Raw genomic sequence first — 25,423 nt, 5'->3', positions numbered from 1 at the left:
GCATCCGCCTAATGAAGCTCGCTTTTCCTTCCCAGTACTTCCCAGAGATAAAGATAGAGAGCACAGTGATTTGGCAGTAGTAGCTGCGACCCTTTAGGGTGATTGAACACAGATGGTTTTACCCAGCAAGACGGATAACTCCAGAGAAAAGATCGCTGTGTGCCTATACGACCACCAGATAACAGGGATAATACCAGCTGATTGCCTAAGAGAGAAGCAGAGAGGGGAGAAGGGTACGGAGGAGGTGATGGATGTGGGAAGACTACAGAGGCCAACAGACGGGCAGGCTGACAGCCACACAGTGTGGTGGAGCTGCTGCCTACAAACAGATTAGCAGCTCTGCGTATTTATGCCCAAAGGGCAAGCATCCCCATGTGCTTTTGTCTCTTTTGACACTTATGACTGAGCCTTAACTGCAGCTGCATGAGAACACTGCTCAGCATTAGCTTGATATCAATACTTTGTGATATTTTCTATGGTGAGAGACTAGCCGGGTGAACATAGTGGAGCAGCTTGAAGAGCCAAATATGGACAAGAGCGGACCTGGAATGACAGTGAATATTTGACTTCAGTCCAGGGGAAAACACTGAATGAATGATGTTCTGTGTAGATGCAAATGTTTGCTGGAGACATGTGAACTGACACGGTGATGATGATTTTGCTCGTTAGTTAAGCCGTTTCTTAATGCTTCAGGTCATTTCAAATGACCTATTACCACGATCTTGGAACTACTGTGTTACTATTGCTCAAGTGAGCTCAATCTTCAAGCTGTCACGTTTCCAAGTCGCTCTCAAGTGGCAACCATGTAAGACACTGAGCCAATCTTCACTTCGTCTGGCCAGTGAGTAGACACAGCAAACATGGTGGAGAGAGCAGGTGACAAAGGTTATAGACCAGATGAGGAGCACATGACATGAACACTCGGCTCATGCGTGCCAACAGACATGCAGCCCCGGAGACAGACGAGCGGGGGGGGGGGGGGGGGGCGCTGATGGAGGGAGACACAGAGAAATGGGGGTGCACAGACGAGGGCTGACGAACAGTGAAGGCAGCCTGAATGGCATGCGGGCCAACAGTTGAATCAGTTTGGATTTTTATCAGATTGTACCCCATTGGAGTTGTATGTGAAAAGGGCACTGTTTGGCCTTCAAGCTTTGGCTCAGCAATCACAGCTGACATTTGAATATGTGGACAGGCAGATTGAATCCACAGCAAACATCAGCAAGAAGGTTAAAGCCGATGAATAACAACTAGCTGCATCCCGGTGTTTAAGACCAACTCCTCAAGAAGGCCAATGGCCACCAATTGCATATCATCGTCTTTAGTGGCTCTGAATGACACACAGGCCCACCGTTGAGGCCTTTTATTTAAGAGCTGGAAGACATGACAGTCGGAAATAGTTAACACCAGCAACGCATTTACTTGTGCACCAGTTAGGGCTGGGAAGCGTTTGAAATTTTGAGTATGTTTTTCTTGCAAAACCCTTTTTGTATTCAACAAAAGAAGCCAATCTCGCAAATGTTGAAGGCTGCGTGAACACAGGCAGCAACACAAGAACATTTCTTACACACAATAGCCTACAATGGATGTTTTTTTTTTCATTTCAATCAGGATTTATCTGATAAGTAAACAAGAAAACAAATCTGTCAAGACATGCAAAGTTTGAGTGCTACGGGCACATTTCTGTCAGCATTTAATGAGTACAGAGGGTTCAATCTGAAGCTTTAGTTCCACTGTGTGCAATTCACATTTCCTGACTAAAAAAAAAAAACAAAAACAGTTAATTGCACACTACGAGCAGTGAAAGCGCAGACCTCGACCTGTTTTCTTCCCGTCTATGGGAAACAATAACTTACTTTTTCTCTGTAAATGGCTGATTACAGGGGGTTGACAAAATATGTCTTCATTCTCACTGTGAACAATCACATGAGAGACGCCAGAAGGAGGCCACACATGGGCAGTGCTGTCTAAGTCGTATGTTAGCGGACACAGTGTTGTGCTCCTGGGCTCTGTTCCAGCCGCTGCCATGAGGCAATGTTTTATCTGCACTGCAGTTTAACTAGGATACTTTGCACCACCTGCATTATTCAGTGAATGAAACAAGTTTGCGTACATGTAAAAATGATGTAATGGAACTTTCGTCTTTGGGAAAACAACTTTTTTGTTAGCATCAATTTATGCCGCTGGTGTTGTAGAGGCATGCTGTGTGTGTGTGTGTGTGTGTGTGTGTGTTGCATGTGACCCTGACATATGGAAAACATGATGAGTATGATGCCGGTTAAAACATGTTCCTTGCACCTCTGACCACTGTGGCATGCCAAGGCTGTGATGTCTGCAATAGCTGCGTAGCATTCGAGTGGAGAGAAGACAGTCACTGAAACACACACACACATACACACACAGCTTGCAGTCAACAGAGCACAATACCGCTTTTCATTCCTTCTTGCTCACGTAATTCTCTGGATAGAAGGTGGGAGGGAGGGAGGGAGGGAGGGAGGGAGAGGCAGACAAAGAGAAAGTCAGGAAGGGGGGGGGGGTCAAGCAAGGAGAAGAGAGATGTGCCCTGAACACAACGTGACTGCTGGGTCAAAGTCCCTCTGGCTGCCTCAGCTGTTCACCTGCCCCTTCTCCGCTCTACCTGGGGAAGCATCTAGGAATGTACTGTGGGGGTCAGCATCGGATACAGAGCACCCCGAGGCGCTGGCTCACCTGGGCCTCGAGACCTACATGCACCGAGCTTCCCATGCTGTGACAGTGCCTCCTCTGTGCTGTAAACATTTGCTTTACTGAAGGAAAAGATGCATGGGAAGGTTTATATAGATTTGCTTTCCTTGATTTGTCATACTCATGTGAGAGTGGTGTTGCTCCTCTCATCTAACCCTTTCTCTAAAATTAGCAACTTTTGGATTACAGACATCTGACTGAAGATGTGTTTCTGATCAAACCCTCACTCTCCTTTCCATCCTTAATCCCTCTTCTCGGACAGAACTGAGAGTTCAGCTGCTTCCACTGTACATTTTCATGGTCAAAGCAATAACATGACTTGCTAACTGTCCCATCTGTCCTCATTGCAGTGAAATCTCTGCAGGCGACCGTGACTTTCCCATTAAAGCTGAGGTGGCATCTAACCCTTGAGTAGTCAACTGAAATGTTAGCTCCGGGCTCTTCTCATGACTCACAGCATGGCCAACGTGTCAAGCGGCGTACTCCTTCCCTCCTGCTTCAGCTTTTGTCGCACCATGGCACAACAGCAAGTGCTGCTGCAGCGTGCATCATCATTTTTTTTTTTTTTTGGGGGGGGGGGGGGGTGTAAGGAATTCAAGCTCAGTTAGATTAGCTGACTCACCAAGGAGCCCCTTGAATATTGTGAAAATGCAGATGTGTTTTACTGGACAAAGCACTTAAACCAATTTAACAACAAGCATATCAATCAAAACATTTTTAATGCCGACAGTGCAAACTTGCTCTGTGACTTTCTTTTGGCTGAGCCTTCAAAACAACGTCAAAAGTACTCTTCTTTGAATGGAATATAAATGGTACAATTCAGCAAGTCAAACGCTGAACCTGTGCTACCATCAGTCGCTTCTTCTGCAGCTGCTGTGGTCATCAAGGGCACCCAGCTCTACGTTACGGCAATCTGACAATCAGCTCAGCCTGCCCACGTGCATGCAGCGAGGCCAAGACAACAGAATAGACTGTGAGGTTGGCACACGGTAGACAAAACCAATAAACTCAGCTCATATTTTCCAAGGGACCATTCACTGTCAAATAAACGACAAATATAATCCCACTTATTGCCTGGTGTTACAGCTTGGCATCGATCCTTGGTGCTCTGCCACAGTTCAAGCGTTCATAGCCTCTATGAAACAGGGGGGGTGGAAATATGGCCCAGGGTTTCCAGATTACATATTTGTGATTGTTTCCCATGAAGATGAGTATTCATCTCCAGGGCTTGGCAGCAGACTGGTTTACCACTCATGTGCCATAGCAGGGTAGCTCTGCGGCTCAGGGAGTGGAAGCGAAAAGGGAGGCAGAACAGGCTGTGTGCTTCCTGGTACTCCATCATGGCTGTCTGAAAATAATGGGAAATCTATCAAGTCTTAAGTGGGCCCACCGAGGGTGCTGAGCAGCGAGCTCTCCAGAGTCACTCTGACCTGGGCCAGTTGTAGTTTATGTGTGACACATTTTGACAAGCAAGTTCAAATCAGTCTCCATTAAAACAGCCATCAATAAAATACACTTTCATTCACGTGCTTAGCCCCCATATGCATGAAAGCCGTACTTGACATTTGAGTGGATGTATTACTCATTCAAGTACAAGAACGTCTTGTGGGACGTCGCTGACCTGGTTTGTTAGTGCACTGACAGTAACACATAATCTACAGTGTAATCAGTAAGGCTGATATGAGGTGCAGGAAGCCTAGAGGGACCAGCAGCGGCTGATAAGACAGAATGATAAACCTGGGAGAAAAACAGATGGACAGCTGTGATGGAGAGATATGCGGGAGAGTGGCAGAGGGCATACAGTAAATAAGGAAAGAGGGTGGACAGCTAGGACGGAGAAAAACAGAAGGCTGAGGGGAGCCACAGAGCGAAATGAGTCTTTAAAACTGTAGTGGGCCGGTGAAGAAACTCCTCTCGGTGTGGTGGATGGACGAGAGTGCGAGGGAGTGACCTCAACGGTCGCTGCTGAGGAGGCAGACAAACAAAATATGGCTGTGGATCGATTTTTGCTCTGTTAACCACGATCCAAGGTTAACTAAGATGGGAAGGGGAGCAGAGGGAATCGATCTCCCCTGTTTGCAGAACACCGGACCATGACAAAAACCACTGTTGTGGTTCACCGACCTTGTTTCTCTTCAAAAATCCTTTACAGATTTTGGTGGGAGGGTAGTGAGTAAAAAAAAACTTGATCACAATTAATCTAATGGCAACACGGCATTAAAAACAGCACCAAGAGGCACTCAAAGGCGAAGCCCTGAACCCATATTATGAACACAGAAAAGTATGTAGGACTCTGTATTGAAAAGTTTATTAAAGGTGTAACATGAATGTCTGTTTAAAATGTGACCAACTCAATTGTTATTGTTATATTCTAATGATGAATAAAGTCTATTAATGGGCCAATTGCGATCAAGATTAGCAGTTCCAAAAATGACTGAAAACACTTTTTTGCCTCTTGGGTCTCTTCAGGTCACTGCAGCCACACAGCAGCTGACAGAAAGAGGAGATATTGTACAGAGAAGTTGCTTCTGGGTGAGTAAATGTTGATGTTACTTATTAAAGGGAAGCTAAAAAAGGCCGACAGGAATGCTGAGCTTTCAGGTTTCATAATGAGTCATTAATAACACCATCAAGCACATTATGTTTAGGAAAGTAATTTAGAAAACACACACACAAAAAGGGCAACCATTTACTGCACACTGCCATTAGAAACTGACTACAATTAGCTGATAATTACACCGTCAGTAATCAATACAAAAACACATCATTAGACTGTAAACCATTAATCAACCAACCAACAGCTAACTGCAATCGGTGGATGTCTGACAACCTTATCATACTTTAGCACTTAGCTGGAGTCTCTGTGGTGGCGACAAAACGTTAGATACTAACAGTCTTCTCGTCCATGAACAGTGGACATGGCTTAAACTTGCATTCTTTCTCTGGCCATCAGGGGGCGACTCCAGAGAGAAGTCTCATTGTATGCATGTGAGAAAATGACCCAACTTCTCAACTGATATATTTCGTCAGTAAAAATGCCCCTATTGAGTTTATGGACTCCACTGCTAGTTTCAAATCATCTTCAATACAGCACCTTGTTCATTTTGTAAATTATTGTCCCATTTAGAGGAAAACAGACAATACTGCAGGGTATGCTTGAGGGCATGGCTACCTTGTGACTGACGAGTCAGTACCACGGCGTATTGTTGGGTTCGCAGTCAGACACAATCGGGATAGAGCAATGTGTATCCCCAGCTCCGCCGTCTCGTCCAAATATACTCCTTGTTATGAAAAACCAAGATGGCGATGGCCACTCAACTCAAGGCTTCGAAACAGTAGCCCACGAGCCATCACGGTCACGCTACCTTTTATGTAGAATTATCTTAATGTGGTTGTGAATGTTGGTCCAAACATAAAAATGTGACGTTTTCTCGAATCTCTACAGCGGGGACGGCAATTTTCCTCTCTCACGTTACACATTAGAGTTTGAGAAGTGTGAGAAGTGAATGGATTCCACTAAAATAATCTGTGAGTCTGCAGCTGAAAGGGATCTTTTCTGTACTTGTTTTGAGCAAAACACAAAACAGAAGAGGCTCTGCTGTCAAATGAATAATATAACAATAAGTCAAACGTGTTTCCCTAGATGTATCATTAATGTAGCCTCAGTCTTCATGCTGGGGATGGGCTCAACCCTTTTCTACCAGTATGTGGGCGATGACACAGTAATAGCACTGCACTTGAATTGGCTGGCATCTGCTGACAGCTGTACGCCACTAACAGCATCTCATTGTAAGGGTGTCACAAACAGATGTAAAACATTGTATAAAATACCTTAAAACCCCCCAATTGTTGAAAATAGCCAACAGGCAAATCATAGTCTAGATTGAGAGGGTCCCAGAGTGTGTAGCAAGTCATGTCAGCTTGTAACAAACCAAAAATAGACCCAAAAAAAAGAAAGAAAAGAGGATGCTGACAACACGAATCTTCTATCTTACTGTTAACTGTTATCATACTGAAACCAAGATGGCCAGCCTGCCAGCACAGACATCTCTGACCTAAGCAAGTTTTTGCAAAACATCCAAGAGCATAATATCAAAGACTGCTCTGGACCAGCCAGCAGGGCAATGCAGATGAGATCCCACCCATCTGGAAATGTACACCGTATGCAGTTACAGATCTCTCCAGGCTACACTGGGCTCTTTGTTCCGCAGAAAACCAGGTTATTTCATGGAGACGTCTCCTTCATGCTTTAGCCTGGGAGTAAATCTTTTACAAGGATATGGCAGTTGTTTAATCTGGCAATGAAACGTAACAAAGGAAGCGAAACGCCGCAGAAAAACGAAAAAGACGTCAAATATTACATCTATATGTGAGGTCTCCAATCTCTCCATCAGCTGGCAACATTCAGGGGAACGCTTCATAACTTGCAAACAGCCTTTGCTTGGATGCTGAAGTCATATTTGGTTTCACTAATTGAATGAGACTTACAGCTCTGTAATATAATATTCATCTAATTGTATTAGGCAAGTGGTTACATTCCAGGAAGAGGCAAGAAAGCAAACAAAAAGGTTTCAGTGGAAGGTTTTGATCGCAGACATGGCCTGTTGTCGGCATGCATTAACAGACTAAAATTTCCAATTAATGAATAACCAAAGCCAACGATCTTAATTAAGGTGCGTGGTATTCAAGCTCCACAGAGTCAGCGACGAAAACAAGATGAATAATTTAGATCTGACTCACCTTTAGAGATGAGGCACCTTCAAAAGAAACAATACAGAGGTAGGGCCCAACGAAATCCATTGAAATGTTTCCCAGATAGAGCTTTATTCTTCCCAAATTGTGTGTTTTCTGTTTCAGTTTCTGTCTAATCATGCAGTGGATGAATAAAAGTTCCACAATTCAATGAGAAAATATGCAAAATGTAATAAATATCGATGATTTTGATGTAACACAACATTGCACCTTCTGCAGCACACCCTCCACATGCAGCTCGAACACAGCGGGCAAGCGGGTCTGACCAAGGCTACTCTCACGCTCGGGCATCACTCTTCCTTGTTTACAATGCCTGACCAGAAACAGGTGTAGCTTTTTCTTTTTTTTTCAACAGGATATCTGACTCATACAGCCATGAAGTCAAACAAACTCGCATCTCGCGTCTGCCAGTGTGGTTGCACTGAGCGTTTGTTGAGTGATGAGCTCTTGCTAGCCCCCCACCTCTTCAACATGACTCTGTGTGTGTGTGTGCATGTGTGTGTGTGTGTGTGTGTGTGAGAGAGAGAGAGAGAGAGAGAGAGAGAGAGAGACAAACGCACAACAGCACACTTTAGAGAAAGGAAAGGGAAGGGCAGGGAAACACTTATTTGTCTAAATTGCATTCACATTTTCACAATTTCTGCAATATTTGGAGTTTCACAGATTCCAACCGTTTTCTGCATCATGGAAATCACAGGGCCTCTCGCAGGCTATAACAAATCTTTATGTGTCGCGCCAAAACACTCTACGTGGCCCAGAGCACTATTCCTACTTTGTTCTTGCTATTCGACTCCAAACCTTGATTGTACCCCACCATGATCTCTTTGTTGTGCTGTTGAAACGCGATATGAAAGCACTTGAAACGGGCATGCTCCAGTTCCTCATGAGGCTCTACATTCTGCCTTAATTATCTCAGTGAGGATCTCCTGGGCCAACAGTGAAGACTGATGAGTACCTGTGTAAAACCCAAAGAGGCGGAACTGTAAATCGACCCAACCTGTCTGAGAACTATCGCCGGATCCGTCGGCCAGCACCATTTAGATGAAACCAAACCAAAGCGATCATGACAATTAGAGCCTGCATCTTCATGTCATCATATCAGATTCTTTTGTGAGGCCTTGCAGAGCTTCATCCTCAGAGTAAAATTGCAGCATTGGACGTTTAAAGCCTTCAGTCAGCTTGGTCTCAATAACGCATCAACCACAGCACAAACAACCCAGAGTCACTTTCTCGGGTGCAACACAGCATGACGACAACAGGCTGCTTCCACAACCCGGAGGTACGAACGTCGCCCCCCTCAGGTTGTCTTCACACTGAGCTGTGTTTAATGACTGGGTAATTATATAAAGTCCTCAACAGGATAATCCTAACTGCTTGCCAACTCAGCCTCGAAAACATTCCATCAGTCATCATGATGGGTAATTACAACTAATGGACAAATAATAGTGTGCAGTGAACAGTGTGTGAAAGGGGCTTAACCAGGCTGTGTGACAGCCTCCCACAGCGATAGCATGTTCTGCAGAAGGAGAACGGCTGCTTTGACCACACTGACCCAGCACACCGGACACAAAGGCGCTGGCTTGTTTCTAAAATAATAAGGCTTGTTGTCCTTACATGAAGACGCAAAGTGACAAAGAGCAATGGGCTTGGTTTCTGAGTCGCCTGTTGAGGCGCAAATCGAAAAAAAAGATTTCTGCCCTCCCACTTTTTGAGGCACTTTAATTTTTCCTTTTCTGCAGACGAAAGGCAGGAGATGTGAAGATAAGATATCAGGTGTGGAAGAAAATCAACATGACTGCAAACTATCCCCAGAGCGACACAAACCCTCACCCAGAGGGGGAAAAAAGGGGCGTTTCTAAGAATACGGCCTTGAAGGTTTGACATTCGAGAAGAAAGGGACTTTAAAAAGTGAACGACTGCATTAATAAATCAATGAAGCGCGTCAAGCCAAACATCAAAACCCTCGATGCAGAGGGATGGCGGCTGAGCAAGAGGATTCGCTGATGAAAGTGGTGAGCGAATGAAGCGAGGCCAAGTTCAAGCCCTTGGGGGTGGGAGAGGCGCTAACTCGTGCATACCAGCCAGTACGGTAAGCGTAAAGGTCTCATCCTTAGAGACTTTGACTTTTGACCCGAGCCGTGATGCTCCTATAAAGACACAATTTCAGACAGCACTCACACGATGCACGTTGCAGAAGCACGAAATGTGAGCCCAGTGAAGGAATGCAGCCCCCCCCTGACTTCAGCCTGCATAATGGCCTGTGTTGTGACACAATGACTCTCTCACACACATTCATGGGGGGCTTAGGGAACATATTTTCACTACATTATTGTTATTACATATTTGAAGTTCCAGGAAGGCTTATTCAAACCGCAAAAAACATTTATTTAAGCCAGAATCAGGAACAGAGATCCAATCTAAGTCGGAAAATAAAGCCCCACCCATAATAAATACTCCCATCAGTAACCCTCATATTCAAACACAAGTAAAGGTTTTATATCATCAGCAGCTCAAAAAGCTCCTTTCAGCCCTTCAGACAACAGACACGCTTGAATGTCCAGAACAAGCAGAACATTATTTATAGAAGGTGAGTGACTTTAACTTATTTATAGGGGTTGGCACTCTGTGTGTGTGTGTGTGGGTCCACCCACACTGCGCTGTGTTTTACCGGCTGGCTGGCCCCCAGCTGTCACCCACCGGCTCCAGTCACCCAGAAACAGTGACAAGATGAGAACTCCCTCACCATACTGATAGGTATCAGGTACTTTCAGGGTATCGATGAAGGACGAGCATCACTGAGGTTTTACACATCAGCTGAGTCTGTCCTTCTGTAATTATTTCTGCCTCATCAGCATTCAAAACATAAAATCTACGGCAAATAATCTCTACAAGCAATCAGGTTTCTATAATGGGACGATGTGAGGGGGACTCACAATGCTTTCCTCGCAGTTGCTGACCTGTTAGATACAGCACGTCCATGCAGGAAGCTGTCACTTGAAACGACGACTTCAAAGCGGCCGGTTTAAATATCGCTCCGTATTTGAGAAGAAACTCTGTTTGTTCGGCAACAGCCGAGCACCTCTGTGTTTTGTGAAAACGTTTGAGATGCTATCTGCCTGCAATTGTGCTTTCAACAGTGCGCTGGCTTCCTAAAACATTTCCCCTGAAGATATGTGACAAAAGCTGGTGAGAATAGCTTCATCCCGATTGCTCTCAAGCGTTCTATGTCAAAGAAAAGGGACGGTCAAATCTGGCTGAGCTGGTTACACGCTGTTCCCATTACTGTTCTTCAGAATAGGTGCAGGCTTGAGGATTAGGTCTCAGTTTACAGCACAGAAGGGAAAAAAAGGTATGAGATCCTATGAGGAATGGTGCGGCTGAACTTCTCAGCTCTGCGCGCCACCTGTAGCCACCGGCTAGGTTTTCAGCAGGCAGGGAAATTAATGAGGTGACGCGGGGACACCGGACTCTCTGGAGAGATTGAGATTAAAAGTGAGAAAAAAGGGGGCTAAGTGGAAAGAGATGGGGAGACACTGAGCACAAGGCTGAAGACAGAGAGCGAAAGAGCAAGAGAGTAAGGAGTGTGACAGGAAAACAAAATCAGGAAATTGGGCAGAGCAATAGAGGAAGGGTGGAAGGCATACAAACACGGCGCAATAGCTTCTTACATACTGATGCTTCCTCCTCAAACCAACACCCTGAGCTCACATCGTAAAATGAAGGATTTCACTGTGCGCTCAGTATTACTAGACTTCACGTTTTGCCCTGCTGGGTTTTATGGCTTCACACTGAGGGCGATACTGCTGCACAAGGTCAAAAGTGACACTTTCTGACGCATTTTACAGAGCAATTTATCAGATAACTGCTAATTAAACATCAGCCAGCATTTGCAATAAAAGTAATATAGAAAAAAAAACACTTTCATTTATATATATTTCTATTCTACCATGGGAAGAAGGTTGGAGTGACATAGCATACTTTAAATATTTGAAATTTCTGCCTATTCAGAATGAGCAAAGACAAGAAAACGTTTGGTATTCTGCGTTCTCCATGTCCTTCACACTCTCTTTGTTCTGTCATGTCAAACCTCATCTCTTTAAAAGAACTCATTATCGAGAGGGGAGAAGTTCAAAGACGCTCGAAGAAAGCAATTAACACATACAAGCCAGACTGAAGGATTCCTCTGCGGTACAGTCAGCAATGTTGCTTCTGGAGAGGGAGAGGAGAACAAACACGATGACTACGAGAGCTTTGGGATGTACGTCAGATATTTCTGTGTTGCATGGCCTTAAAAGGAATAAATCATTAGACAATTACACTTTAAGAGTTTATGTAACATTCAGAGCAAACAACACTATTGACAAACAGCAAAGATTCTTTTTCAGAGGGCCTAATCTGGCAGTTTATCCCCGTGTTAGCTAGCTATCCTCATAGGATCATGAAACTAAATTATGAAGGTTTGGCCTTCCTCATAGAGCAGAGGTTTACAGAGGCGTGAGGTATACAGCATGAGGTGAAAGGCATGTACTGTACTTAAAGGTGCTAAAACCCTTAGAGCCAGATTTGCATCAGAATGCAATCATCAAAAAAAGACAAAACACTGCTTATTAATGCAGAACTTGCCTGAGAATCATCACATTTTTCAGTTTTCTTCGGCATTAAAGTACTCTAGTGATATTCGCCTGTACATCCACTGCAAACAGATCTACTTCAGTCTACATTTAATGGTGCCAACTTGCCCAAACGTAACCAGATATAAGCTTAAAAAACTGTTGTGTCTGTAGGTGTAGCCCATAGCTACATAACTGACTCCACTGTTTAAGTCTTTCAGACTATTATGGGAACTGTAGTTGAAAAACTCCAACATGATTATCCCCTAAATGAAAGTATGACTAAAAATCGAGGTGACAAAATCCATTAATGAGCTTTTTCCTGTTGTGCTAAAATTTTTACAATATTGTGCGACATTTTATTCATTTTTATAAGACAACCTCACAAGTTTCCCTACCTTCCCCAGCATTTGCAGAGCTTCCCTCAGCAAGGCCCATACCCCCCACATTGACAACAACTGTCCCAGTCAATGTCATGTGCAGAAGACTGGAACTATCACTCCGCCGAGCCAAGAAACCGCCAACACAAAGACAATGGGATATAAACAGCTGCCTGCCAACTACTGATCTGTTTGCCTGTGGTTGTCCAGGCAGCAGACAATATAGATACGCTGCGTGATATCTCTGGCAATACATGACAAGACGAGTGGGAGGATACATGGTACAAGATTACAGTAAGAGGGCTGTCCTTTCACACACTTCAGTCTCCTCTGTCCTGACAGCATGTACGGTGACACCTCATGGTTCTGTCTATCCTCATATCCTGTGCCTGTGTTTGGTGCTGCAAGGAGGAGGCCTGCTAACAGTGTTCCTGCTATCTTATCAAACTGGGTGCCTCCTTTGTAATGATGCGTTGATGTTGAAATTTTGTGTGCAGCTGCAGAAGAACTGGCAGAGAAGCTGATGAGTAATTCATGTCAATAAGCATGTCCTTGTCTGTGCTTCTGGGCGTGTGTTTATGCATCTGTTTCAATCTGCAGGGTGCTTCCAGTGAGGCCAGACACCGTAAAACACCACGCGACATTAGGCACCACGTCCGCGCTGATAGAGATCTCTTCCTGCGTGCTCACGCTCACATGACGCGTCTATCTAATGATCATAAACAGAAATGATCATATGCTGTAAGTACAGGCTGGTAATTGGCCAGCAAAAATTTTGTATCTACATATCATTACAGATAATGTCCCGGATGGTCTTTATAAGAACTCACTCACAGTTTTCTTAGGGACTATTTCCAAAAATCTCAGCGTTAGACTCCTCAAAACGTGGATCCAAACTATCTGCGTGACCAAAAGCCACTGGAGGACCCAACTTTATGGACAACAGGTCCCTGAAACTGCTTTCCAATTTCAGTTGACGCTGAAGTCTTAGAGCGATGTGAGCACAGGTAATGTCACTTTGAGGCTGTCTGATAATGGGAGGGATGGCTAATCAATACTTTATCAAGCTCCCAGCTACAGCAATACTTCTTGGTGAGAGGCAGACGCTTTCCTTGAGACAATTAAAAGCGGTTATCGCCATTAGCCACAGCCTTCAGACAGCTTAAACGGCAGAGGGTGAGATAGCTTTTTTCACCATTAAGTTAACTCTGCTGTTGGGGTGACCGGTCCCTTCGGGGACACGTGCGATCACTCACACACTTAAACGAAAACGCACTCCCAACGATACACAACTTTTTCATCTGGAAGTATATTAGCCAGAGAGAGGTCGATGGATCGACCGCTGACACGGACCCTTTTATCGGCACTTAAAGGGAACAGAGACCTGTAATGACTCCCCTGACAGCAATGGTGAGAAGTGAAAGAGGGGGGACAAGGGGGAGGCACTGGTCATGCAAGCCTTGCACATGTGTGTTTACATTTGTGTGTGTGTGTGTGTGTGTCAGAGAAACATGGGAGAGAGTGAGGGTGGGATGTTTAGAGTGCAATCATCAAAAGAGAATCTGAATTCTCCGAACTGACAAAGTTAGCTGACTAATGCAGCCACTTTAATGGAAAACAGGGGGAGCTGAGTGGAATTACATCTCATTTCAATTTGATGACACAGGCGTGTTGACTGCCTGTGTATACTACCTACCACTGAGCAGGAGCTCGCCTCAGATCCTCATTTACACAACAATAACGTGAGTCAGGCTCGCTGTGATTCATATATTTGATGTTCAAACCGGAGGGGATCCGTTGAAACAAAACACTAAACCACACGCTCTGCCAGTCTCAAATTGAAGGAGAGGAAAGATAACTATGGGCAAATGAATGAGCGCGAGACTTAGCGTATGCGCTGGCCACTCTTCAAACTCTTCCACTGATGATGGCAAAACAGGAAAAATGGTGGCGTGTGCTGAAAATGCGTTATCAGACATTTCGCTGCTATGGATGGAGGCCTCAAAGAAGGCTGATGAAGTGACAGAAAAAAACGCAGGTGACGACACATGAAACCCCAAACACCAAGAAACCACAGATTCATTTGGTTTCTGTCGTCCGTGAGCAAACAATCACACATACCAGAGAGCGCAGATACAAAGACACGCAAACCACACTGGAATCCCCCACCCTTCCTCCACAAACACACACTAATACACACAAAAAAAGGTGTATTTTGTCTCATTCCCAGGAGGTTAGTATGTGGTCTGTGAGTGTGTATGCACGCGCATGCATGCTTGTGGCGCACTGTAATCCTCATGTGGTTTCACCTTCATGCCAGGGACGCATTTGTCTTCATTATCATCATACGGCTGGAGGAAGCAGATCTGTTAGGGCTCGTGGCAACAGCAATGCCTCTCTGTCTGGGTATAAGAAACAACTTCACTCGCTGGACGTTTGTCATGTCACCCCACCACAGGGCCGGGGACGCTGAGATGGAAATAGTTCCTCGTACCTCAATAAAACTCCATTTGCAAGATTTCCAGAAAGAGGGCTGAAAATGTGACTGATGGTCGTGCTTACAGGGCCGTTAAATGAGGAGTGTGTTTATGGGGTGCTTTTTTTTTTTTTGGTCAGCGTTTTGTTTAATGTGAAATTTATGTGACAAAATGCTAACGCTCTGAGCAAATCGCACCGTCAAAACCTGCCAACGAGCTTTTGTTTGGGTGATATATCAATCCGGTTTGCGCGCAAAACGAACACGGAAAAGCTTTTTCACCCGCGGTCCTTTTTTGGCACATCAGAAGACAAAACTGCAAGCACCACAGAACCCCTGGAAGCATGACAAAGTCGACACTAACAAACTTGGACAGAGAATGGATTTTTCGGGCCCAATTATAGCAGAAAATCTTTTAAGAAACTCCTGGCTTAGCCCTGCAGAAAAATGATGGAGCCAGCGCAGCTTTGCAATCACAAGGCCAGGGTGTCACAAGTGTTAAAAATGTTCACCGATCTGATCAAAGTCTCAGATATTACTCGCTGGCCCTTATTCGTTCCCACACATCTTTACCTCAAAACAACTCGTCAGCTTGAGGACCACCATGTCCGCCCCCAGACAGGGCTGGTGTGTTTTTACTAGGAACACACCTCAATTATATATAAAAAAAAAAACAAAAAAAAAACCCAGGAACAGAACTGTTATTTCACTAATCACCACTTCAAAACAGGAGTCGGATCTCAAGGAAAAAGCAGCCAGATTATCGCTAATTGCCTTCCAGCTGGCTACCGAGCACATCACAGGTAGGACAACAGCAGACACATTCTCTGAGTTTCCCCTCTCTCTGTGTGATGCCCATTACATTTTTGACCACCACCAGAGCAATTCATTACCCTCACCATGCCCCTCACAAAGCAAGTCCATTGGTATGGAGATGGCTGTAGCAGCAAAGGTGGAGTACAGCACATTAGTGAATTCCTAGCTGAGGAGAGCGCTTCTGCTAAATCAAGTAAGAGCCCCTTCCTTTTCAAACAGGGTGAAGTGAACGGTCAAAATGATGGGGGATGCAATTAGAAAGCATCCAGGTGGCCGTGTTTACGCAAACAGGACTCATCGCATTCAGACGTAATCTAAATTGCAAAAACTCTGAGTAGTGCGCACGCAAGGGCTAAATGAGACAGGTGAACATACAAGCATGAAAAGACAAGTGGTGGGTGGGACTGTGTGCGTGTGTCTGGTGCATGTGTGTGTGTGCGTGCGCGTGTGTGTGTGTGTATGTACGTACTGCAAGGCCGGGAGACTCCCAGGCCTATAATTACGCCCTGGTGGGAGTGAAGCTGATAACAGAGGCCTGAGGATATCAACGTCATAGCGAGAGGAGAGGACGGGAGGGGGTGGGGGGGGGGTGGGGGGGAGATACATACTGATAAAAGAAGGGGATAGAGCACAACATAATACCTTATCAAACCCCAGCTTTTCTCACTGACACTGCTTTTTCATTTCCTCCTTGATGGTTATCTAATGACCAACATGTGAGCATGCATACACACACATGCACATACACACATGCATACACACACACACACGCACACACACACATGTATACAAAGCTCCATTAGAGGAAAAGCTGCACACCACAGCCCACACAGTCAGTGCATTTACACTGACTACAATAATTCAATTAGAACTCATGTAAGGCAATAGTGATTCTCAGAGGAACCTTCACATAAAGCCCTTAAATGAGTTATCTTACTCACATTCAGGCGTTGATCAGAGCGCCACAGAACATCAGTCCTTCTAATGACCACTGGCATATGCACAAGTTAGACGGATTTCTTTTGTGGTTTTGATTCTGTGCGCATGCCTCGGACGCCCGAGTGATAGGGCTTAAGTTGCTCTGTGAATGCAAATGAATGATGAATAGTTGCAAAGTCCCTCCATTTTCCTGTTATATTCCTATTTCTTATTAGACAGTAGGCTACCGCACCTACTTCTATGTAATTACCCAATGAATATTATTATCATGTAAAATCCAGAAAGTCAGAAAATTGAAAATGAAATGCCCATTAAAACTTCTCACAGCTCATGGCGACATCTTCAAATGATTTGGCTGACTGAAAGATACTCGGTTTAATAATACAGAAGACAAAGAAAACCAGCAAATATTCACACTTTAAAAAAAACACAGAATGATAACTGATAACTCAGTTGTCATAATTGCAAAACAAACGGTTTCAGCTCCAGAAACACGTTTTGTGCATATTTGCAGCGTGCACAAGAGTGAGCGGTTTGCGTGCATGTCGCCGCACTGGATGGAAAGCGCTCACAGCGGGTGAAACTAATGTACCGGTCAGCACCGACTGTCCTTCTGATGACAACAACAACAACAAAACATAACATATGAAGATGACAGTCCTTGGAAATGTTGATTCTTTCAGCAGTGCAGAGCTCTGTTGCTATGGGGACATGCCTCACACACTGAGCAAAAAAAAAAAAGTTAGGAAAGATTGTCCTTGAGGCCCACTATTCAATAGTGCTGAATACTGTTACAGCATACGGCACATTCTTCTGTGCTATAGACTGGAGCTCGGCCAGTCTTTCTCAGAGGGCAGGGGTGCACCATAAGTTTGCTGCAGCATAAATATTATTAAGATAACGCAGAGTGCAGCAGATTTACTGTATGCTTTTGCACAATGTTACAGCAGTGCTTACTATAAGTATTCTCACAGTAGCTGCAGGTATGACCTGACCTGGATTTGATTCATCCTAAACTTTCTTTCTGGTGCACTTATAAGCGACTGAAGATTAAAATGACCACAAAGCGAGCAGCCTGCGCAGAGAGCACGTCCCCTAACAGATGTCCTTTTCTGATAACGATCCCTATGTCCATTTAGCACAGGATGGCCTCATATCTTTCAAATGAGCCAGTGCAATGAGAGGGAGGAAGCAGGCTTTCAGTGTGCAGGGGGGGGAAGGAGTCAGGGGCCTTCCATCGTGTTATTGTCCGGTGAGAGGCCCGTCTCTTCCACTGTCTCTCAGTGGAAACAACACAACATTTACAGGTCTGTGGCTCTTCAGCCTCCTGCACGGTAAAGGGATGTCAGCATTCATAAGACTGGCGAGGATGCCCCTGTTCATGAGATGCAACCCACCTCCCGTCCTAAGTGACACACTGGAAACAACAGTGGAAAACAGTCACAGAAAAATGAACCATCTGCTACTGTTCCTCCAGTGGAAAATGAACAGCCTGTTTTGTTGCACTAATACAGTAAACCCCTCAACTCCATGCCTTCACAGCTGGGACTACTGTTTCCAGAGTGCAAGAGAGGAGATGTTGAAAGAGTGCAGTGGCCTTAAGTGGGTCTTTCATCCACTTGTGTTTATTGAAAAACAAAACACGTGCCTCAAAGTGGCCCAATTAGAGAAGTGGGAGTCACAGTGCAGCTCAGACTGGCAGAGGGGAGCACGCAACTTCTGGGAAAAACTTTAATGCCCTCTTGAGCAGTGAGGGGAGTTCATGTGATTTAAAGCAAAACATGGGATTAATATCACAATTACTTCATTGTTTTTTTAGATGGCTGGCCATTTGTTTCATTGCTCCCATGATTACGTCCCCATTTAGAGTACACTATAGCCCGTTATGTAATTCTGTAACTTCTGCCTAACAACAACTAAATCTGTGTGTGTTCAGACTCTCTTACATGTTAAAAGTTTTGCTAATCTCTTTGCCGTGAGCAGCGTGTAGCGAGTTGGCTTGGTGGGCTGTAATACGCTATTTATTGATACGAACAATGACAGTAATTACACTGTAACAACTTCTTGTGAATTCCCCACGCTTGAGACAGACTTTAAACACAACACGAGAGGAAAACATGTAGCATCCGTGTGCAAACAGGTAAACACAAAGTTAGCCTCATGGGTCCGAACGCGGCTGTTGCTGTGAAGCCAAAGTGGGTTTTTAAAGTACAGGAGGTTGAGAAATAGCAACATAACAACTTGTTTTGCGTTTGCGGGGTACTCACCTGCGATACTAAAGGAATAAGGGTCTGCTCCACCGAGCGCGTTTTGATTTCCAGACCGGAATCAAAGTTACTGTTGCCGCACGGAGATGAAGCCATTCCCGCCGAGCTCTCCCTGCCTGACACACAATGCACGGCACCGCTGAGTTCACCAAGAGCCTTTGCTCGGCCGGTCCGCGGCTGCAAACTGCTGGAACGGACTTGTTGTTACACACCGGGGTTCCGCAATCGGTTACACGGTCGTTTGTCGAGTGGCTCTCCACACTGCACGCTGTTTTAATCCACTCTGGCTCGTTGGTGGTGCCGCTGCGCCCGCTAATGTCCATGTAGTTTACTCAACAGCGGCGGGGAAGCGGACTGCAGCACACCACTGTGGGCAGCCACACACACACGCACCACACACACACACACACACACACACACACACACACACACACACACACACACACACACACACACACACACACACACACACACTTTCAGGCTCTCGTTGCTTATGTGCAGGTCAGGGCTTTCTGAAATGCAGCTCCGTTGCACAATCAGGATGATCGCTTTGGTTTTAATCCACCTGTACTCTCAACTACAGCAGTTCTGTATTCAATTCAGTGTCAGTCAAATTTGCCTGAAAGTCTTTGACATTGAAACATCAGTGAATCTCTGCGTTTGGCCAAAGCGTGCAGAAAAGGGAGATTTGATTGAAAAAGTCATGCAAACCTTTTGTGCAAATTTCAGAGGTAAACATTAACAATCAAAGAAAATGCAGATATCAGAGGAATTTGCATCCAGTCGCCTCCAGAGAGAGGAGCGACGCTTTCCTCGCAGCACAGCTCTGATTTGATCCCTGAGACAAAGAATCCCACATTATCCCCTGGAGTCCGAGAATCCCTTATCATCCTTTCCAAATATGCCAATCAAACCCGGCTGCTGAGCCTCATGGGACAGCTGCACTGACTGGAATGCAGAGCCTGTCTTAAAGAAGAGAGCTGCCAACTTGACCTGTGGTCTGTCTGGAGAAAGCATTTGTTCTCATGATCTTACTGTCCTGGGCGACGTGGGTTACCCGGGGGCCAAATCTGAGCAGGGGGCCCTCAAGGTGTCCAGACTGACGTGGTTTTAATGACTTCATACTGCTCGGGGTTGGGTTGAAATCAGTGAAACTGCACACAAGCATCGCATATATAACAGAGCAACTGCTGTTTTCTAATCTAAAACAAACTGGAACACACCGATCTGGCTGGATTTTTTCTGCTCAGACTAAAAGAGAATTATCCTCTGCAGACAGATTTTGAATAGAAGTGCTGAAAATCTGTTTACCAAAGCTTAGCATGAAACCCGTCAATAAAACCCATCATTTCCATTAGAGGTGTGTGTGTTTAGAGTTGTAGATCGGTGGACATAAATTGCTTTAATTGCTTACACTATTTGATTACTTTTTCATGTCTACAGGTAGATGTGATGCATAAGGTACACAATGGTTTAAATCCCCCCGCTCCTCATTTAAAGATTACCAGCTCCACACCCCCACATCTCACCCAGTTTCCCCAAACTTCTTTCACAACACGGAGCTCATGGTCTCAAAATGAACAAGAAACTCATAAGTTGTTGGAGGGGTGAAACAAAACAGCAATGCAATAGGCCTACGAGTCTATGTTCATCTTTTGATGCACGATGAAGACTCTCTGCATGCAGGTGTGTTCCTGAGAGGGATGGCACGGTGACATTTTAGGAGAAACAAACTGACCGATTTACAGGTTGCAGTGACCCATGAGGATGTTATTTCTGAATGGAATAATCCGGGCATGCCCAGTACAAGATCTATACTTCATGCCTAACATGGTTGTTAACTATTTCCTGTACCTGGCATCGTAGGTATGTGACATTTGTCTGCATCAGAGCCTCTTTAAGTCTTGTAGTCACACTCCAAAACGAGTAACATAGCTCTCATCCAAACAATACATGCTCCCTCTTCTTGCTTTGTGACCCACAGATTTGTATCCATAACAGGCCTCAAACTACTTTATTGCCACCTGGAGCCGAGCCTGACCAAACTATTGCCAAATTCTTTGTATCCTCAAGTAGCTCCAGTAGCTATTTCTAACTTTACAAGTGGAGCCGCTGGATGACAAGTGGTGAGTAACACTTCATATTACAAACACACCAGATGGCTGAGAGCAGATATGGCTTATAAGCACTGTGGTACTGTTAGTGAGGGCTTTTGCTGCCTGCTTTATCATCAACTATGGTGGCTGGCAAGCACTCTCAGCAGTGGAGACAATGGCTGGGTGTGTGTGTGTGTGTGTGTGTGTGTGTGTGTGTGTGTGTGTGTGTGTGTGTGTGTGTGTGTGTGTGTGTGTGTGTGTGTGTGTGAGTCTGCTGCTCTCAGGCCCAGCCAGTATTTATTTAAAACCCCAGAGCTATGCTTTAGTTTAACCCTCCCTGTTTACATAGGTTTCACTCCAGACACACACACACACACACACACACACACACACACACACACACATCCTGCATCATTATGAAGGCATGCAAGCAGTTGCAGACAGGGCTGTGTACCACTTTGATCAATGGCTCTACTACGAACTAGATAATGTCTGTATGGTTTTTTTTTTTTTTTGTTAATCTGCTCAGAGGCTCTCCTCCAAGCGACAAAAAGATAACAAGCTGCACTCCGGCTACTTGCATTGTGCTGCATTAACTTATTCTGGCTTAAATGATTTTGGTCACAGAAGATAAGTTCAAGAGGCAGAATAAGATAAGACATCCTGCGACATATCACTGGAAATAGTTATCATCTAGACAAATAGCTCCCAATCCGCATGCTCAAACAAACCCGATCGTGTGCGTGTTCTCAATGAGGCTGTCATATATTCCTCGCTGTGAAACAAGCCTGTTTTTCTAAACAGTGTCTCATTTGTTCTGGAATATTCAATATTTGCTCCTCTGCCTCTAATCTCTTTTAGGCACGCCGCATTTTGACAATTTGCCTGAAAAGCCCAAGCAAGCAGGAAGTCCCTTTTGTGTATGCTCATCTGCACAGTCCAAGGGTATTACTCATTAAATAAAAGATTCTTATGCATAGCTTGATTGTGTTGCTAACAGCTGCTACTGTCTCTTTCCGTGCTTTAGAAGTGCTGACTTATCCGCTCCCGCTCTCTCTCTGGATCATTCTCTCTGGCTCCACAGCTCCTGGGACAGGAACTGCTGAGCCCAAAGTGATAGTGATTTTGCACTCTGCAAAATGTAAAATGAGTGCACTCAGTCATATTCCCCAGTTGGATAAGTAGATTGAAAATTTGGGAGTCAAAGGGAGGATTGCGGGGGGAATGTTGAAGGATTTTTTCCCCGCCTGCATTTTAAAACACGAGATCTGGAGAACACAATTCAAGCACACTCTGTGTATGCATGTACAGTGTTCTTGGGCCTCTTCATACATATTTTATACAACGTTAAATTTCATATAGTTTTCACACCGCAATTCTCACACTGATATTCGCCTCCAGGTAAGTCATAATCCAGAACTCAGAATACTTGCACTTCAGGTTTGTGTGTCCTTGACAGAGACCTGCAGCTGAACTCGCACACTTACAATGATCCAGTGACCGGAGAGGCCTCTGTGAAGGAGCTGCATATTTAGCTGGCTGCTGTTTTTACTGACCACCCCTGAATAGTTTAAAGCTGTTTATAATGTTAGATGAGTTTAATCTTGGCTGGCTCACAGGTGTTTATGTTCATATGGACTCTGCTGGGAAAAAAATGACACTGCTTCCAGATAACATGCACCATGGAATTAAAAACTGGATAAAAATCAAATATTTTGTTATGTTTAAATGAAAAAGAAAAAAGAACCCAGAGCAGCAGTGCTAATAAGGCATGGGTCATCTGTCATTTACTGCTCTCCCTCTGCCAAGCAGGCACCCTCGGGGGCATGGCTAATTTAATTGCACGTAAACAAAACCAGGCAGCAGCAAAGTGCCATGCAGACACACACCCCAGCAATCTTGGCTTTTCTGCATCTCCATTTCTGTTGTTATATAATCATGAACGCCTTGCATTATCATTCGGTTTCCATCCAGAATTCGAATCGCCTTCAACGCGATGACGCGTGTCAGGAAATAATCTACTAAAGCTTAGCTATTTAACTTGGTTGATTTTATAGTTGAAATTTTTTTACCATTCGAGCTTGCATTCTCGCATGCCATACTGTGCATTCACCGAGCCAGCTCTTCCTACACTTCACCTTTGACTGAAAGCTCAGAGAAAATTCAGTAAACTGCAAATAATATAAGTAAGAGTTAAAACTTGCTTGTTTGTAGGCGAGTGTGAAAACGGCATTGAATGAGAAAGACACTTTAAACACCTCAAACATATTTTAGTGTTGAAAAGGAGGTCTCTCGATCATCCCTCAAGCCCTTAAGTTCATTGTAGATATTCCCTAAATGATCATCCTCTCTCCCAAGATGGCTTCAGAGCTTCTCAGGCACAATGATTTATTGAGCACTTGGTGCCAATATATGGCACAATGAAACGAATGAATAAAACATTCAAGGATATTATCTACATTTAATTTCCCGCTTTCAGAAATTCTTGACACATACAGCGGTGTCATGGAGATCCTCTTGTGGGCATTACACAGGGCAACGCTTCTCATCTTTGGAGTCAGGATCCTGCTCAAGGTCACTGTATTAAATAAAAGATAAACGGAAATGCATTATTATTATTATACAATTACATCACACTTCATGAATTAACAAACTGAGATTCCCTCCAGGCTCTTGTATGGGCACAAAAACAGGATCAGATGAGGTTAAGAAACCCAGATTTATACCAGTTATATTCACTCACACAGAAGCTGTAGCCCAATTACTAATCATAAATCACACACTACAATGTCTCCTCTGTTGATATGTTAAGAATCTGACCTCCCTGAGACACACTAATTGGCAGGAACCTGCCTTTCAATCTGTTGAGCGTTGCAGACATATAATGAGGGCATCATAGCTGATGCAGCGTGTGTCCATGGGCTACATCAAAGTGCTTTCCTTGCATGACCCCATCATTAGAGAAACAGCATTATCACCCTGGTGCAAAGACATGTTCACAAAACCCACATTATGGCATGTCCTTACACTCTTTGGAGAGGAAAATAGGACAGGATACGTGTTTGATAAACCTCCCCTCTCTCTCCTGCAATGACCTATTACATTTGATCAAACTAATCCTGCATTGTGTAAGCAGGTACACAGATTTCACCACGAGAAGATGATAAATGAATAGCCAGAGCAGTAGAAAGATAACAGAGATGTTTTTTGCACAGACGCAGCTGTCTGGCTACATCCCAGCTTTCGCCTAGCTGCCACTCCTGAGATGAGAGGCGTGGATGCACGGGTATCCTGCACAGAGAGGTCGTCTCACCCTGCCAAGTCCGTCTAAATCCTGTCTGAGGCTGAGTGGGGGGGGGGGGGGGGGGGGGGGGGCAACAAAAGCAGGACGAACACAATCTATTTTCTGCTCAAGTGTTGGTGACGGTGCGTCTGTTTTGTCTTTGTCACGCACATATACCACAAGTTAGCACAGTGAGAGGCGAGCCATAAAGACCTCAGCCACCCCTCCTCCATCCCCTCTCACTTCCTCATATGATTCGGCTCTATCCCTGTTTGTCTTTGCTATGCTGTCATTTATCATATCGTCTCAAGGGTTCACAGATGCCATCACATTTCTCCCCCATGATCATGTCAAGAGGGTGCCTAGAAACTCCTTGTGACAAAAGTGTCGCCTCAACCTTTGAAATCCAAAGGGCTCAAGGGCTTTCTTTCTTCTTCTTCTTCTTCTTCTTCTTCGTTCTTTTTTTTTACACAAGGAAGACTGTCTGGCTGGCAGCAAGCTCAGCTGCGACCAGTCACCCTCAGTCAATACTTGGAAAAGGGATAATAATGTCCGACACAGCAGTGTGTGTGTGTGCACTGTGTCACATGATGATCATTGATGGAGCAATTTCAAAATAATGCAAAATATCTTCAGCCATTTGGTTTATTTATATGCAGTGCATTTGATCTAGTTGTCCTCTGACTTGGACCCAGGCAAAAAATAGAAATACATCAAGTTTTAAACATTTGCCTTTGACAAGTTGTGCGTGAATTTGTTGTTAGACCAATGCTCTATTATGGTACACGGAGCACACTAATCATAGTTATCAACAGTATTACCATTTCCTATTTGTATGCTGTGTACTGCAATAAATGCGTGGGTTGTCTTCAGCAAAATTTACTGACACCAGACAGATGCAGCAGGGTGGCTTAATGAACATGGACCAACCTGAAGCTGGAACGCCAGAGTTCAAATCTATCCTGCTGAAATCTCTCCAAACGAGGCACTAAAATTACCTCCTTTGACTCCCCGTATGAGGGTAAAGAAGAAAAAATCTCCTTAGACTAAGAAATAAGCGTCTCACTATTACCCATTTTA

General features: G+C 44.6%; 1 protein-coding gene across 1 annotated transcript in view; it reads right to left on the bottom strand.

Moving 5' to 3' along the window:
• The window catches only part of ctnnal1 (catenin (cadherin-associated protein), alpha-like 1), a 44,731-nt gene extending 25,427 nt beyond the window's left edge, over positions 1–19,304 (bottom strand). Inside the window, exon 1 of the mRNA XM_070984994.1 lies at positions 18,965–19,304. Coding sequence (XP_070841095.1) covers positions 18,965–19,060 — 96 coding nt within the window. The 5' untranslated portion in view covers positions 19,061–19,304. The remainder of the gene's footprint in view (positions 1–18,964) is intronic.
• Positions 19,305–25,423: the final 6,119 nt, after the last annotated feature.

Source organism: Chaetodon trifascialis, chromosome 17 (assembly GCF_039877785.1).
Source record: "Chaetodon trifascialis isolate fChaTrf1 chromosome 17, fChaTrf1.hap1, whole genome shotgun sequence".
In the NCBI taxonomy this organism is placed as follows: Eukaryota; Metazoa; Chordata; class Actinopteri; order Chaetodontiformes; family Chaetodontidae; genus Chaetodon; species Chaetodon trifascialis.
This window is presented reverse-complemented; position numbering and strand designations above follow the sequence as displayed.